General features: G+C 37.4%; 1 protein-coding gene across 3 annotated transcripts in view; it reads left to right on the forward strand.

Moving 5' to 3' along the window:
• The window catches only part of LOC134797648 (protein gustavus), a 79444-nt gene that overhangs the window by 43904 nt on the left and 16677 nt on the right, over positions 1 to 18863 (forward strand). Inside the window, exon 1 of one of the 3 annotated variants that reach the window (XM_063769988.1) lies at positions 4158 to 4370. The exons of the other annotated variants lie outside the window; for them this stretch is intronic. Coding sequence (XP_063626058.1) covers positions 4324 to 4370 — 47 coding nt within the window. The 5' untranslated portion in view covers positions 4158 to 4323. Of the gene's footprint in view, positions 1 to 4157; positions 4371 to 18863 lie in introns of those variants that run through there. 3 annotated transcript variants of the gene reach the window in all.

The following is an 18863-nucleotide window of genomic DNA, read 5'->3' on the forward strand; positions in this document are numbered from 1 at the left end:
TGTTGCTGTGTGTACCATACACATTACACACCTCATTTAGTACTTACTTCGACATCACCATACTTTATTTAATTATATTATTATGTAACTAAGATTACAAGCTATTTAGTATTTTCTGATTGATTAGTATTGTACTGGACTGCCGAAGGACTGTCTTATTTAAACCGAAAACAAAAATACGTTTCGCGAAACTAAGCTTTAACATAAAAAAGTACATTTAAATATATCTTTTTTTTTTGTTTGTTACAGGTACTCACCAAGATGCTTGATTGGACGACGGATTTGACATATAATACTAACAGCTACCCAGGCAAGAATTCAACCTTAACAAAACAAAACGCTTGCATGCTTGTTTCATGTTTTAAAGAACCGCTGAAATAAACAACCTTTTGAGCCAATTCCACGGGGAAATGATCACAGGCTTAGAAAGTTAGTTTTGCCTAAGCGGGGCGTTATTAAGCCCAAATGGAACGGATTAACCTTACCTTGACAAAGACGGATTTCCTTAATTATGTCAATGTTGAATTTTAGAATTAGACGGTATTTTGTAGGAAATTTCCGTACACTGCGGGAAAAAGTTGATATATCGCGGGGAAAAAATTGAACTTTATGTAATTTTATTTTAAGTTCAAATTTCTTCAATAAAATATCTCGAGTTATCAACTTCTTCCCGCCTTGTACGGATTGAACTATGCCATGCTGTTTTTTTCTGATGGATTCCATTATATTCATTTTTATTTGTACGGATTTTATTGTACCTACCTAATATATAGCAGTTAACGAATGACATACGTGTCATGGTTAATTGGTATTTTAGTCAATGTCCAACCCAATGGTATGGCTAACTAGGTATAATTGAATTTCCGATACTAGGATAATCCGATTGTTATATTAGACTCCCTATACTATACTTGTATACTATATAGGATAGGAATGTTGTCATAATTTTACTGTTCAAATACCTGCAAACAAAATGCCGTGTTACTTTTTAAATAACTACTCCGTTATAAATTTAAATAGCAGCGGGTAAAACAGACGCATTAATTTTCAAGTGCTCATGCAAAATCCATAAACATTATATTCATGATAGGCTATCGATTCGGCGAACCGTCGTGTATGAAAATGTCGGTTCGCATTTCCGCGCTGGTGTCGGATCTCGCTGCCTTACTTATTATCTGCTTTCAACCGCGTCATCGCCCGCGATTGCAATACCCCTGTTATTAATTCACCATGAATTTTACATTTCAAAGGAAACGTATTTATCCAATAATTGCTTATCGATGTGTGCCATCTACTATCTGACCGTGTAATAGTGTGTACGCAATTCGTAAGTGCGTGGCGTGCACAAAGTAAGCAGTTTTATCTTATCATAGGTCTTCATAAAAATCATATTAAGAAACTTTTTGATCATTGTTATTGTTACGTATTCTATTTCTAACTTTGTTCGTACCTACTTGGACATATGATATTTTCTAATAATAAGGTAGGACCTATTACACACATATCAGTAATCTAAAAAGAAAATAACACAAACTATAGTTCGTTTTTTTTAGCACTAGAAAGAACTTACAAGAAGGTAAGCGATCTTAACCTGTCTTTTAATTGAAAAACGCTTTTTAAAAATAAAAACGATTAGGTACTTATGAAAGCAGAAGAATATAAATGATCGTATTAGATTCATAATTGTTACATATTTGCCGTAACTTATTTTTAAAATGTGTTTTGCAATTAAAAGACACATCAAGATTGTTTACCTTATTTCTAATGCTAAAAAAAACGAACTATAGATATTGGTTTGTACTTCTAGGTACGGTAAGTACCCTAACTTAATTATCCACTACATACTGGCTGTATAAAAAAGCGGATACTTATGTTAGGGCACTTGTACATATTTACTGTTAGTTACTATAATTACAGTCTTATAATCAGCTAAGATGATGTTACGGCCAAAGGCTACACGATATAATCATAAAATATATTGATATTAATATTCAGTCAGACAGTTAAATACATAATTAGCTGGTTATATTGACGCACTTGGCCGTTTAGTATGTTGTTGACTTAAACTTGAATCTACGTTAAACACCGATTAATGTATTCTAACATTATATTACCGATGATCGTTGAATTCTATTTTAGTATTCATTTTAGATTAGCTATACAAATAACAAATAAATAACTTAAAAGCATTTCATTTTGTAGATAGGGTACAAGTAATGACAATAAAAGCATGCTACTTCAGTAATGTTACTCTTTACAACAATTTAATGTACAACTCGGGAGAGATTTTCTCATTTTAAAAATTTGAAGTCGTTGCTTTTTGCGCTCCGTTACAAACTTGGTACACAATAAACTAAATTACCCAGAGAACAACGGAGCTCGAGGCAAAGGCAACAATGATATTTTGGCAGCTAGGAAAAAACGAGAGGGTCATTTAATTCCGGACCCGGTGGGAATACAGTACCTACCCGTTGCGGGTCGTACTCGGAAGCGTTCAGGATGCTCCTATTAAACCCTGTTTACATCGTCACGCAAATGTAAAGCAGCAACATAAACATGAATGGTTAAACAAATTACCCTTTTGTAGCATGCTATATTAAAGTAAATAAAATGAGGACAGTGACTTATTGAACATATGCATAACGCTTAGCAGGGCGAAGCACATCATTGTACCAACGAGAAATAATAAGCATAGAATGATCACGCCATACACATACAAAATCCAATTGATAATGAGTTTTAAACAACCTTTGCTAAAATTGCACTTAATAAGTATTAATTTATAAAACTTATTAAGTTACTACTTAATCGTAAGTTTTACCGTACCTCCCATACAACTTATTATTCAATAAGTAAATAAGGATGGCCGTGTATGGAGTGCTCTAAGTTTACTTATTTCTCGATGATAGTGACTACACAGGGTAGGTAACAAAGGAGAGTCAAATAGAAACCCGCCGTCATAAGACCTGTGGGAATTTTTTTTTGATAAGACGCAGAGTTTTTGTGAAGAGTTAACAATTTTAACTGTTCTGTTTAATTTATTTTGTACCATCATAGATAAAATTTGAAAATGACGTTTCTTGTATGATTGATTAGGGGTAAATGTCAGACTTCGACTCTTATATCTGACGTTTATACTGTTATAATGCAATTTGTCCTATTATTGACCCTCATTTGGCCCTCACATAAAACAGGGGCGATTGTAAGACTTAAAAAAATACCACTTACATAATTCGTAGATTTCGTAGTTTTGTTCCATTTGCAGCAAATAAATGGTTTATAATTTTATCACAGGCATCCATGTAATGTAACGTTGCGGGTTGCGGAGTTGACTGGCTGGATCATATACCATATCATATTATAATAGGTACTGAGTTCAAATAACTGCCTTTTGACTTGAATGCGATTAGTTCCTTTTTGGTCGTTTCCAGATCACGCCGGGATCTGCAACAAAGGGCCGTTTGGCTACGAAATACACTTAATTGTAGGCGCACGAGCATGGGTGAAAGTCGGCCGGGCCTTCGGATATGACTCATGTTAAGGCAAACAATATTCACATGTAAATTAGGACGTAAACTCAGTTTAAGTTTCTCTTCAGTTTTAAACACTGCGGTCCAATTGTTACTTCATAACTCGGAATAGGTATCAATTCATGAGAATGATTAAACTCCTACATTACATTATGTAACATCAAAAACATAATAATGTACGGCTTACCCAAACCAACCTGCGTCAAACTACTGAAACAATTTGAACATTGTGTTGTGGTTACAGTTTAATTAAAATATTTGTAAACCCATAATGAAAATAAACCGAATATATGATACGGCCCGTTTTAAAATGCGTATTCGACTCCCTTTTCAAACTTTACAATCGTTTCGAACTTTATTACCACAACCTTTTTCCTAAAAGTGTACGCAGCTATATCTAAACCAAACCCCATAAAAACCGGCTGTTCTCTGCGGTGTTGTTTTGTGGTAGGGCAGCGACAGCTAGTATGTTTTGACGGGGAGCTCGAGCCCTGCCGGTCGAGGCGGGCGCATGCAGGGCTTTTGCGGCATAGCAGAGAGTGGCTGATCCCTCCCCCTCCCTGCGAGCGGTGCGGACCTGCGCGCGCGCTGCGATGCGCACCTCCGCTTCGCCGCGCCGCGGAAACGGCAGGTAGCTCGCGCTCCGCCGGACGATCGTGCCTCAGTGCGCGCGTTCTCTCGCCGCCAGTGGTAGTGTCCGTGGTGCCTCGACGTTGCGCGTGCGATCGTGAGCATGGTGTCAATGCCTCGCTGGTGAAGTGGTCTTCGAAGTGCACTATAACCAACAGACGTCATGTCCTGTGATAGGAGAAAAAAGAGCGCACGTTACCTCGATCTGCGGTGAGTTCTCATCGCCGCCCCATGCTTCCTGTCACTGCTCGCGACTACGAACGACCACGGATCCTTTGTTGAATCCTTACTTTGAGTGAATTGATGTGTGTGTTCGTCTCTTTTCATCGCGCTCTACCTGCCGATACGACAGATGCTCTGTCTGTGTTGTGTTGCGCTTATAGTGATTAACTATGATCCTGTAAGACGTTCTATTGAAATCATTGTTGCAGTGCTATTCATTGTTGTTGTAGCAAAGATGCTTCAAGTGAGATTGCATCTAATAGACCAATTAGGTGCACCGACGATAAGGACAAGGTCTAAGCTGAAGGAAATACTATTGCAATAGGTTTCTTCGTCAGTTACGTTAACATTTCAAGTACAAAGTCATTAGTGTAGTGACCTTGACAGACTAAGTTACGAAACCAGCGAGCCGTACACGTAATATCTACTAGGCATATTGACGGTCACGATTTTCTCTTTAGGTAGGTATAGCTTTTACGAGAAACACTAAAAGTTTCAAAATGATGAAACTCTTTGTGAACCCTACTTATCTATAAACTAATATAGAGTCCTTCTAACTTATGGGTTTCTAGTCTTTTACTATAGAATTCACCTTAAATTAAATCTGATAGGATTTTAAAAGGGCGGTAACGAATTGTTGCGCCTTCTTTCTGAAGGAATGCAGGCGGTAGGGCAAGAGTGGCACGGCTCAGGCGCAAATGTGGGGCGCAGGCGCACCCCGCCTCACCTCCCGGCCTTGAAAGGCTCTTGACCAGGCCAGCGCCGCCGATGTCGTATTTATTGCAACCTCCACGATCCGTACCGACGAGGTTATTGACGCTTCGCACACTTGGAGCCCCCGAGCTTTACATTCTTTTACATGGAATCGCAATCGAGCTGACTCGACGTCCCCGCTAATGCTAGCCTTCTCCTTGACGCGATTGTTCTCACGCTGATCTTTATAATGAATAGCTACAATAGCTACTTATTACGTCAATGCTAAATGAATTTCCGCCTTTAAATTTTGTTAACGACGTGAGTCACGCAACTGACACGCTTCAATAGTAATACGTTAGCTAGAAGCACGTTGTATCTGAAAACAAAACGAGCTCAGGAGCATTGTCCGCTGTAGCTACGTCGCTATGTACTTGAGAAGACAACACATTACATAGAGTAGCCGAGTTGATTGTCACTGTAGCGAGAAGCATCTATAAATAAATGCACGCGTCAAGCGAGCATGGGCAGGATCGACGCCCAGCCAATCCTAGGTGAAGGTCGACCATCCGTAGTTCTTCGCCCCCTGCAGACAAGCTCTCATTGACGAGCCAATAAATTCATTTTGCTCAGCTTATAACTCGCATTTATCAACTTAAATGTTCGCTCGCTTCTACAGATATTCGATTTCACATGCTACTCAGTTTACTTCTTTGTTTCTTGTTATTGTCTGTCAACATCAAACATCGTCTTATACAAACGCGCTGGTACTGTAATTACTGAGTATGTTGCAATTGTTTACTTTGTTTTAGTTGTAATAATAATACGTATAGTTACCTGCCGAGATTGTTATGCCCACAAAAAGTTGAATCAGCTGTCCCCGTAACATATGGCGCCGCGACCGCACCACACTTCATAACGCGAATGAGGCCGGCATATGTTACAGCTTTCACTCCCTACACTACACAATCCATACACGAATCTATCTATACAATTCGCCAGGCTTTAAAAGAAAAGGTGACACATATTATTTATTGCAATGATTAGTTCTGCCAAAGAAGAATGAATATATAATAATCAAAATAAATCTTTATTTAAGTAAATAAAATCTGAGAGAATGGCTTATTTTTTGTTAGTTTGCCTAACCGAATAGTAGATGCAAATAAGATTTTGAAATAGGATAGCAAAATTTTAACTCGATAAATTTGGGACTGTTGAAAAATGTTGACCTTTATTTAAAATTTACATAATTTTCGTTGGCTGGATATAAAGTTGATTCGACAAAAACTAGAATAAGATTGAACGTCAAAGTACATGAACTAATCATATTTGGTCAAAATGACTGTCATTGCCATACCATCGACGGCACAATTACGGCTAAAGTGTCATTCTATGGAACTTGCTAACTATGTAAACAAACCGCCATATTGAAATTGTCTCTGAATGATGAATTTACTAGTGACTTTTGTTTACATAGTTAGCAAGTTCCATAGAATGACACTTTATATGAGTCGACGACCAAAGTCCATAATCCTTTTTAACAAAGTGATAAAATTTTCTAATTATCACTTCTTTTTCACAACAAAGACACATTTGTTCAATACGTATCTATAACGAAATGATTTTCTAACCAAGCAAAGTTTACACGGAACAGGCGGCGTGCTCCATCGAAAGCGAGGGTAGTTTTTGTCGGCAGCAGCTGTATACCCCACGAGTGACTCACGTCCTGTGCCCCACTGGTGGGCACCACCGTACGGGGTGCGTGTCATTGACCCCACAGCGCCCCGTGCCTAACATATACACCACATACAATTTATCCATTGCCCTTTATACTCTATTATTTATAGTTCATTCATTTAATTCAACCCTGCGCTTTTTTATTTTGCACGCTCCCGATTATCCTTTTAGTTAGGGATTGTTTGTCACATTTCACGTTGTAGTTATTGTTATCAATATGAAAAAAGTAAATCATACAAAATTTATACTGTAAGAATTTTAATACAATCGAATATTTAAACCATGGGTTTTAGTGTTGGTGCCAACGTTATTTAAGAGGACTTTCTAATTGATATTATTTCTTTAAATTCTATATTTACGGATCAGCAACGTTAAGCAAACCAGAAGGTGAAGACTATACGTAGCCATACAATTTCCTGTATAGATTTTTTGGTACATTGACCAATGGTTTGTTGCATTCAAACACCAAATAAAATGATAAAACCGAACACTGATGTAACCTATTTGACGTTTGCTAATATTAGAAATACACAATTGGAAATATTTGAATGCCAACAAGCATAACTGAATGTTTACCTTGTTACATAGCGTGCCTGATTATTTTGTACATTAAAATTATTTTAATTAATATTTTAATTTATCTTTAAAATTACCTAATCAACTAAGGGCAATGAACTGCTAAGTGCCAACAATTATATTTAAATAATAATAAGTATTGTATTTCGACTTTGTATTAGTTGAATCTCTAAATCTGGTTGTCTAGTTTCTTGAATGCGTAATAAAATCTTCCAGTCTATAGTAGTTATAAAAGGCATTTTGTTGGCTGCATAAGATTTCTATCGATGATATTAAATATCTACGAAATTGAAATCTTTTGATTTGTCTATAGAATGGCTTCGTATTTAAATTTTGAATATAATTTAACAAACCTACATTGTCCAATTACATTGGCTAAATGCGCCCGAGGTCCGCTCCGCACCCTAATCCCAAGAACAAACTTAGGCACTAGTTTTATCTAGCGACATACTTCCTAACTCAGAGGGAAAACTTATTACCCCCTCAAAGTTAATTTTTTGAGCCACTAGCGCGTTCCAGGGTTAGCCAACTAACTCTGAGTTAACTGTTTAAGTGGTTAAACTGTACTTTATAGACGGTTAAGTCCGAGTTAGTTAGCTAACCCTGGAACGCGCAAGTGGCAAGGGGAAGCATTGGGATTAGACTTTGCCATTTGAGCAGAAAACTATTTTTTTATGCAAGGTTAACAACATATTTACTTACAAAGATGTTCATATTACGTGGTTCAAACCTTGTGTAAGGATATCGTTTGCGGAAGCGTCGGAATCGGTCAGAATCCTCGTCATCGCTGGTCACGCATCGCCGACGCGATTTGCCTAGCAAACATCGCTGTTTCCTGCCTGTGCCCTGGCCTATTCAGAAACCTTGCCTATCACTCCCCTACAGACTAACCACTATCACTATGACCGTCGATCACACGTAGTTTTTACTGCCATGGGTCAGATAATACTAGCCAAGAGCTAACAATCAAGCACAAAAGGTGTGAACACAGCTTTAGGTAAGACACTGAAGATAGTGTAGCGTGCATACCATTTATTAAACTGAAGGACGTTAAACGACTTTTGGCGATGTGCCTTTGTCTTGGTAGCTACTATTTCAGTGTTATAGCTCAGATTGTTTAACATATTTGGCATATAATTAAATCAAGAAATGGGTACTTAGTTATGGAACAAAATTGTACGGACAACTTAACTACCATTTTCACTCTATGTAATCAAATACCTAATATCAATTTAATACAGCTAGCCTCAGAAATAGTACGTTACTACGTACAACCTGGAGACGACACATAAGTTGACATTACGAGTTTAATTAACCGCAACTATTTTCGTCCTTAAGAGCCAACAGGAGTGGTCATTCCTCCATACAAACGTAGTCCTCGTTTTCCTCCGTGGTTTTTGAAGCTAGAGCAATGATTTTTTCAACACAGATTAATATTGTCAATATCTGTGTCGGACCGTTTTGCTTTTTTTGATATTTTTGTTTTTTAAGGCGCTAGAGCCCTTCAAAAACGGCCAAAATGGCCTAATAGACTATGCCGCAATGAGAGGCGTGGTATTCAAAACTGGTATCAATTAGCCAAAAAAGCAAAACGGTCCGACACAGATAATTTCATAATCATTTAGATTTCCAAATTTGGTTACGATTGGTTAAGTTTTGGGGGAGGAAAAAGAGGACTACGAAACCTCGATTTTTGTCATTTTTACGCAGGATTTTTCGCCTCAGCTGCAGTTGTCCCTATCGCACTAATTTTAGGGGCGGAGTCAAGTTTCTAAATACGTACACAGCCAGAAAAGTGATGGGCAATAGTCGACATTTAATGTCGATAATCTAGTGATGTAAGAAGTTATCGATAAACCGTCTTGTGTGAAAATATCTAGATCCTAAGATACAAGGGGTTTTGGGTTGAGAGTAGGGAACACATTTTTGTAGTTATGATATACAATCTATTATGAACTTTTTGATTCTAATATTTCAAATTAGAAATCAATATCAAAAATATTTTATTGCATGGTTAAAATGGGTTAACAAAATTTTTAGGTACCTACAGGCACACTTCGTAATTGTCGAGCAATTTAGGGTCCTAGCTGAATTGGTTGTTCCATACTTACTCGTGCTCTATGGAATGTCCAATTTAGCTAGAACCCTAAATGGCTCAACAATCACGGAGCGTGACAGTACAAATGATTCATGTTCTGTACATCCTGCCCTACAATGGCGTTAATATTTGGTTGTCATGTCTATACTTCGTTTTTAAGCATTATTGAAAAAAAAAATAGTAAATACTAATATTAACCACTAAGTACATAACTATTACAAAAAAAGCTAAATAATTATACGATTGCATGCTTAAAAAAGACACGTCACCTTCACTCTAATGCTAAACAAACGAAGAATAAGAACTAACAGCGATAAGACCGCCTGTTGCTACCTTTATCTACATTGTAAATCGGTTTTAGGGTTCCGTACCCAAAGGGTAAAACACGGGACCCTATTACTAAGATTCCGCTGTCCGTCCGTCCGTCTGTCACCAGGCTGTATCTCACGAACCGTGATAGCTAGACAGTTGAAATTTTCACAGATGATTTATTTCTGTTGCCGCTATAACAACAAATACTAAAAACAGGATAAAATAAAAATTTTAGTGGGGCCTCCCATACAACAAACGTGATTTTTGACCGAAGTTAAGCAACGTCGGGCGGGGTCAGTACTTGGATGGGTGACCGTTTTTATAAATAATGGTACGGAACCCTTCGTGTGCGAGTCCGACTTGCACTTCGCCGGTTTTTTTTAAATTTGTTTTTATGTTTGTGGTGTAATAAAGAATATTTTAGAGTCAGACCAAGAAAAGTCTACAGCAATTTTGATAGCACACGCAGTGCAAGTGTTATTTATATGTCATAATTTCATAGAAGCGACGTTTGAAATAATACTTGCACTGCGTGTTCTATCAAAATCGCTATAGATTTTTCTTGGCCTAACTCTACTTTAAATTACAAAGTAAGGCCTAAATTATAAAATAAGGCCCATTAATGTTTTTTTTTTTGTGTTTATTAAACTTGATATTTTGTCTATAGTATTAGCGGACATGGCCTCAAAATTTAAACCCGCTTAAGAATCGGGCCTTATTTCGTGCATTATATACAATACTACCCATTTTTGTGTAGTCATTATTTATACTATAGAAGCATTGTTTGAGTAGCCAATTATTTAAACAGTATTTTTTTAAAGGGCAACGGTGGCAATATTTTAAGGTCTGGATAATAAGATACAGATCTTAATAAGGATATCAATGTGAGTGAATGTTACCATGACTACCAAACAAACAAATGTGATAGAATTTGCCAGCTGGCATTGTAACATTCAGACAGTTACCTATGTACCTAATCTGAAATATGAATAAATTAGTAATATTTTAAACAGGAAAGTAAACCGAATTTTGGCCTTTTGCTGGACACAATCACAATAGTAATTTGTTTTACAAGAGGGCAAAGTTTATCGCCACCGGTTGATGCATTTGCAGCACCAATGGTAGAAAATGCAAGCTCATCATCAACTGCATAATCGACGTTTGATATGACTATTGAATCCGAGCTTTTTGATCATGAATCATGATAAAACAACATTTTAGAAGGTCGCAGAATAGTGGATTTAAAATAAATTTTCTGTGATCTCAAATATCAGGCACGATCATACAAATTGTACATTTGCTGATCTTGCCTTTGTCATTGAAAGACGTAAGGGTTTACACAGAGAATATATATTTAAGTGTAATATGTGCAAAAAAAAGGAAACGATACACTCTGAAGACCCAAAAAGAAAATGTTAGTAAATACTGCTCCTCCCCATGGTTACTTGGTTCCTTATTCAACCTACCTGAAATTAAACGAGTAGGTTAGTAAATTATATCATTTTACATTATAAAGTTAAATGTTTAGGTATCTCAATCACTTACTCACTGGTGGACATGGACGCAAAATTTTTGCCCATCTACTTATACTATCTTATAAAAAATGAAATTTTGAAAGTTAGCACGCTTAAAGTTCGTTTTTTTTGCATTAAGGTAACAGATTTTGACATGTCTTATTAAAAATTACCATTGAAAAATAAGTCATAGCAAATATGTTAGAATTATAAATCATATTAATCATATTAATGAGCAAGAGCACCCTAAACCGGCGAGCGTGTATGAGGAATGTTATGAATGTGAAGGAAGCGAAAGTGGTATGTCAGGATCGTAGCAAGTGGAAATCCGTGGTCTCTGCCTACCCCTCCGGGAAATAGGCGTGATTGTATGTATGTATGTATGTATGTATGTATGTATTAATCATATACTATTTTATATTCTTTTGCTTTCATAAGTAATATAAACTAATTTTTGAAAGCGTTTTTCAATAATTATTAATAAAAAGACACGTCATGATTGTTTACCTTCTTTCTAATGCTAAAAAATAACGAACTATAATAACCGGGCCTTATTTGGTACAGAACCTTGATTTGATAGGTACATCGGATATTCTGGGCCCCTGAGTTTGTTACGTAAAGGACAAAATGGTGACATGTGGTTAGAGCTGATACTGTTAAACTAGTGGTTCTGTGCGCTAAGTATAAAAAATAAGCTTCAGCGAACTCATTAAGCCTAGAAAAAATAACTACACCCTACTGCCACTTAAGTCAGTCTTGAGTCTTTGAATCAATTTCCGTAGTAGTACTACTACTACTAAGGTACTAGGAGGTAATAAGGCCTATAGTAGGTATAATAAGGCCTACCTGAAAAATAATGTTCTTACAACAGTGTAACCGTGTTAGTTATTTGAGTAACATATATGTAAAGTGATACAATTAAAAGCTAACAGCAAACCAGTACATAAATTATATCTTATGTACTTCTTATGAATTACACTCTTATAAAGGTTTCGGCTAATTACGCTTAATTACTTGAATAAAGGTAGATGAATTGCGTGCGGTCCAATAGGTAACCACAACTCACGGAGTCCAAAACAATAAGCTGATCAGCAAAGTCAAGTAAACAAAGCCAAGTCACAGTAGTAGAAAGATTATCGAGTTCCGTAAACGTAAGCCGGGTCAAAAAATTCAATCGCAACACAGTAAGTAATAAGTGAACGCCTCGTGGCAGTAACGCACGAAAAATAACATTGCAAATTGTCGGCAATGAGGCGCGCGCGGGTGCAAGCGTACGCATCTGTGTGCGTGCAAACACACAAATACAGTCTCTCACGCCCCGTCAGAGCGACGGGTATATTCAGCTTGAAATCTCAAAATTGACTTTTAGCTCAGCTCCCGTTTCGTCTTAACAGACCATACACGTAGGTATAAAACTATTTTACACTAATGAAATTACGATCAATGAATTGGAATTTACATTGTACCATTTGTTTTGTACCGTAATATAAAACTGGAAATATCATCGCTATTCGCTGGTAGGTACATTTTTTATCTTTTGTATTCTATACTTCTGCAAATAGGTAGCTAAAATGTTAGACACTGATAATTAACTCGCAATTGGAGAAATCGGAAATGGTTTTAGACATTAGATAGACGTGAAATTGAAATTGTTTGTAGATATAAAAGTTTCCTAAGCTTTATACAAATTGCTTGTATGAGTATACCAGCGCTTAGAAAACGATGTGTCATTCAGGTTGTTCCATAATTCTAGTGCCGATTCAATGTTCTCACGAACCTGTAGTGTCTGACGAAGGTGGGTACGCCGTTGCATATTGCGACGGGCTGACGGCTGAGGTCCGATTGTATGAATAATTCAAAACCCGGCACCCTACGCCGTCGCGCCCCGTTCCCGACCATCCAGGCTGTGTATTCCTATTGCAAACGAATGGAAAACTAGAGAACCAGTCATGATAAGTAACAACTATTAATGAGTGATCTAGGTGACATGATCGGGACCAACTATATCCTACTTAGATCCAAACCAACGTCGATAACCGTAATTAAGTTTACTGCACTGCAACTAACAGTTCTCCATGGAATGAACTTTAGACCGTAGGGGAAGTCCAGGTATAGTGAACACCTTTACCTTTGACTTGACAAAACAGAAAAGTTTATCACGGTAGAAATGAAAAAAGTGTCTATAATGAGTCTTTATTTAATAATCTTTTAATTTAAAACAACATTAGCCTCCAATGTTTAACAATTTCTGTAATTTTAAACAAAACGTAAAAAAAGATATTTTATTCGCTTTGCCCAGGGTGCCGGGCAAAGTGAAAAAGGCCCCCGGGCAATGCAAATATCAGTCACAAAATCTTAGTAAACTCAATAACTATGGGAATTTTAATCAACATAAGATCATTTCAATAATATTAATTAGAAAAAGTTATCACAAGTAACTTTTGGTATATTTTTCACTGATTTCATAAGCATAAGTCTTCATGGAATTTTTAAGGATTTTTTTTATAACGAATCCACGTTATGATAGCCATTTCTATGACGTCTGTTAGCCAAGAATCCTCATCGGTATTTTTTTGATATTTATATACCATCTGTAACAAAATATTATCATAAAAAAATTTACCTCATATATTCAACGTAAACACGCTATCCGCTTTGCCCGATCCATTTTGCCCAATCAGTCAGGTTACGAAATTAAGAATGTTTAAAAAATAACCGTTGCTTTGTTTTAAAAGAAATGCATTGTAAAAGGAAGATATTTTATTAAGCAATAGAAGCATCTTGCATTAAAATTCGAGATTATTACTATGACAAGATAACAGACAATGTACTTACCTTTCAAAATCGAATATTTTACACTAAAAACACGTTTTGAATCGTCACCGCAGACGCTCGCAGCGACCGCTCCTTATGACGTTTGCCGCTCACAGAGTGAAGGATCCTGAACATCATATAGCCGCGTGGTATGACAAAGACTAATAGTTTAGGATTGGGAGGCCGAATTCGGTTTGCCTGGGGTGTTCGCTTTACCCGACCTTCCCCTAAGCGTTAGGTTGGTGCAACCCAACCTTTGTAACGTACCTATACCTTTAAGTATAATATTAAAGTAATTTATTGTCAATTGTTTTTATCGCAAACAATGTTTTCGCAGTACGTCCGGACTTTTAATAAAGTAACAAGAGAAACCGTATACAACTGACAGAACTGATAATCAAAGTTGACCTTGATCATGAAACCAGAATCATCCCTTAAATGTAATGTGAAGCTGATAGGTACACTGGTACTGTTATACTGGTTGGTCTGATCATGCGACTCGCTTGGTAAATTATCGGAATGGCGCTGGCTGTAGGATTCAGCGCCTCGCGGAATTGAGTCTCTCGCTTACGTTTATGCCAACTTTAACGTCAACGTACACAGCCTGTAAATTGTTTTTCTCGAACTCCGCCCTGCTGCTTTTATACTGCTTTCCTTTTTTGTGCAGACATTGCGATTTGAAATATGTGTTCAATTAGATTAGAACTTGAGTGTAGGTACCTACTTCTTTTTCATCCAGCTGATTGACATGCGACGCCGGGAAGTTCTTAAACCGTATTCTAATAAATTACTTAGGAATATGAAATATATTCGTCGTGGCCAGATCATAGAATTTGATCATTTCATGAAATGCCATTTTAGAATTGATCACTTCATGATTATGGTTAGGTTAGGTTTTACTTTTTCATGATGTGCCAGCCAACCGATCATTTCATGAAATGATCAATTCCAAGATCTGGCCACGAACACGACACACAGCCATATTCGAACTTTAAGATACGTCAAATAATAGATATGGAAACGATATAGATTGGATATGTCAGTGTCAAACATGTGTCAAAAGTGAAGTTTTTGTTTGAAGAAACGTCACTTTTGACACTTGTTTGACACTGACATATCCAATTTATATCGTTTCCATATCTATTATTTGACGTATCTCATTGTTCGAATACGGCTGATAGGTATTTACATGATGGCCCGTTCCATATCGATCTTTAAAGAATGTAAACAAAAAACACGTGACTGTCATTCGGCCAATGAGGTAAACAAAATTCAACATTATGTATCCATATAATTTTATCATTGGCCGAACTACAGTCACGTGGCTTGTTTTGTTTACATTCTTCTAAAATCCATATTGAGTAGAATAGCGTAGGTACTGGTTTTCTCATGTGGGAATACTGGACAGTAGACATTTTATGGAATTCTACCGGACATTTCGGAAGATTTCTCGCAAAACTCAATTCAATATTTGCTTACTTGTTTAAACAAAGCATTGATCATTTATTCTCTTTCGAAAGAAGCTAAAATTCAGTTTGATTCCTAAACATGAATAAATTTCAACTCGACATGAAGTTATTCATTCCTCATTAGATATACATTAAAGGAAGGTTTCAGAGGGCGATATTTCTGTTTCTCATTCGGCTCCGTGAAGGCGGGTTGATTCAGTGGCGCTAAAGGCATTTGGAGCTGGAGGGTGCGCTTATCTCAGAAGGGGGAGGTGCGCGGGGAGCGGGGCATTGTTCCCAACCCGCCTGCCGACCACTTAGAAGATTGCTCGGCTTTGTCTTTCCACACTTTACTTCTCGCCTTCAATTTGGGTTTTAGATTTAGAAAATTCTACATTTTATTTCTACATACCTAACACGCTCCGGGCCATAGTAGGTATCAGAATGGATAGAAATACAAAGTTACCGGGAAGTAAATCCATGTATTCGAAATCGAACTATCTTGTCTGTGTTATCCATAAGGAAACGAAATCTGGAATATAAAAAAATCGCACTTTATCTGGAGTATTGAGTTTTTGCATCTGGCCTAAAAGGATGAATTTATATTGAAGTGCCTGGCCTTCAGGAGATTGTGCCTTTTTGACGGTGGTCTCTGAAGGTGTTATTTAAATATTGATTTAAATCTTCTCGAGGTAGAAGTGTAGGGTTGGAGCCAGTGTAGCTTTATTTGACGTTCATACGCGCATTTTAATATGCCTACTTGAATAATAAACTATCTTTATATCTTAATGGACATCAAGAAGTAATTTTGCGTTTTTATTGGGGACAAGAAACGTGTTAAACAGCTGCACCGCCCTTGACTAAAACTGCTTATCCAGTAATGCGAACGCGGTCCTCACAAGGCGAAATCTGTTTGCATCTAATCAGGCCGCAAAGCGAACGTACGATGCACGGATCGGTCGTATGGGTAATTCATTTGACGTTTAAGGCCTACGCTGCACGAAGGCTGCTTAAATCGTTTTTACCTTCGCTGTGTTGTTATAAGCCATTGTGTGTCAATGCTGAACCGACATCCGACTGACTGACACCGCGCCAATTTTCCGGCATTCGGTCAAGTCGCTAATTAGTATTTCAGGACCGATGATATTTGCATACATCGAATGTTATCTTATATTGTTGCGGTTTATAATCTTGCTTGTCACATGTTCCTTTAATTTAAATACTTCTTGTGAATTAATTTACATATGTCTAGGGATATACTTTTGTGTAGAGGCAGACCACAGGTGTTTTGTTTATTTCTTCTATTTACAACATCTTATCGGTAGAGTTTATCGTACCTGTATCAGCTGTTAAATATCTTTAGTAAGTAGTTAACCTATATGTTTAATGTTGCTATTTTCTAACTATTATTATTACGGAATGGGTCTACAAAGTTATAAATGTGCCAACATTAGTTGTCATAAAATAAGGAAACTACAACAATTAATAGAATCGCATCTTCCGCGCGTCACGTATTTATTCAGGTATGTAATTTCCGATCAAGATGTAGTTTTATCATAGCATAGCAGAATTTAGGAATTCTACAAATATAGCTGAAATAAATTCTACTTGTGTATAGGGGGCAGCATATCTTGGTTTTGGCTTTTATTAACTACATAGCTTCAATTTTTCTCATGGTTCGACTTTCACATGCTCTGAAGGTTAGATTTTCTAGCACCGCCTGTATATCTAGGCTCGGCGCAGGCGCGGTGGCGGCGAAAGCAGCGCTCCCTTGACACGCTACGCCGCTCGCGCATTGCAGTCAAGGCCCCCCCTCCCCGCCTCCGACCCGGCTAAACTGCACACAATATATACATTGTACTAATGAAACAATATCGGACAAGTGTAGGCAGATTACATATAGGTAAATACTTAGTACTACAACTGGAAAGGCGTCGCAAATTGGTTACTTATTGTTTTGTGTGACCAAATTCCGAAATTAATTATTCAATATGCTCTGTTGATCCAGAAAGTTACTTACTTGCTCGTCGTAATGTAACCGAATTCTAATTGTCTATTCACTGGCGAAGTAATTGAGGTAGTATTTTATTCGGCACGTAAGTTATGATTTGAAATTATGTACCCACATGTTTGTATGAACTCTATGAAGTTATGAACGTCACGTGCGTTATCAATTGAAAGTATGATAGGTACGCATAATAATAAGGAACTAAAGTCTTAAATATAAACAGATGACCATGGCACAATAGCTTCATTAAAATATGCCCAAGTCGGCGCATCCTTGACATGAGGAGCGCAGCGCGGCGCAGCAACAGGCGCGCGCGCAAGTTATGTAATCTTCACCGAGTATCGTTTGTTCACGCCTCTTATATCATATCAACTATTTAACAACTGACCCCTCCAGTACTTGCTACTGTCCGTCTAAACTGTCACCCGCACAAAGAAAATATTTACGAGTCTAATTCTACCTCTTAAGTTATTGATCATGGCAATGCAGCGCTATTTTCTTTAGGTCACGGCAATGTTGTGTAACAAAATCGATAGGCACTAAACTTATACGTAAGTAGCTACAAGTTTTACAGAGTCAGTACAAATGGGGTTTATCGGCACAATCCATGCCAAATCTATGTTGGTGATTTCTCGCGGCCAGGGAAACTGCTATGTAGGTTTTTCCTTGACACGGGCCCTGTTGCAACCGAGACAAGGTTACAACGACACGCCCTAGCAATTATTAATTGTTATTTAAGCTAGTGATAGTGCATCGACGCAATGTCGCGCCGCACAAGAAATTATTATTGTGAATGTGCAACCATTAGAATTAGAACAAGCAAATAATCTAAATCTATGTTTTTATTTCAATATTTACTTCCATAACAGGTACCTACAGAGTACAGGTGTTCAAATTTCTGATAGACACCTAGATTATCAGATAATCCCGGCCACTGATCAACAAGGGACGAATATTAAATATTGGGAACACGATAAAGTAAACCATACCCAAGAAGCTTATCTTCGAAAGATTACTAACTTTGATTATCGATTTTGGCGTAACTTTTGAGAATTACTATTTGGAGCGCGATAAAGAGAATAAATCAGCAAGTATGCTGTATTGAATTTGAAAGTCGAAGAAGAAACTGACAATGTTGACATTTCTTAAAACGTGATTAAAGTTCGTATCCCAAAAAGGCCGTGTTGCGCGAGGCTCGTGGCATCTTTCGCAAGAGACGCCACCCTCGATTCCAAGCCGCACTTTCTCCGTCTGACCCGTCGGGAAGTGCACAGGCTCGAG

The sequence above is a fragment of the Cydia splendana genome, chromosome 15, assembly GCF_910591565.1.
Source record: "Cydia splendana chromosome 15, ilCydSple1.2, whole genome shotgun sequence".
NCBI lineage: Eukaryota > Metazoa > Arthropoda > Insecta > Lepidoptera > Tortricidae > Cydia > Cydia splendana.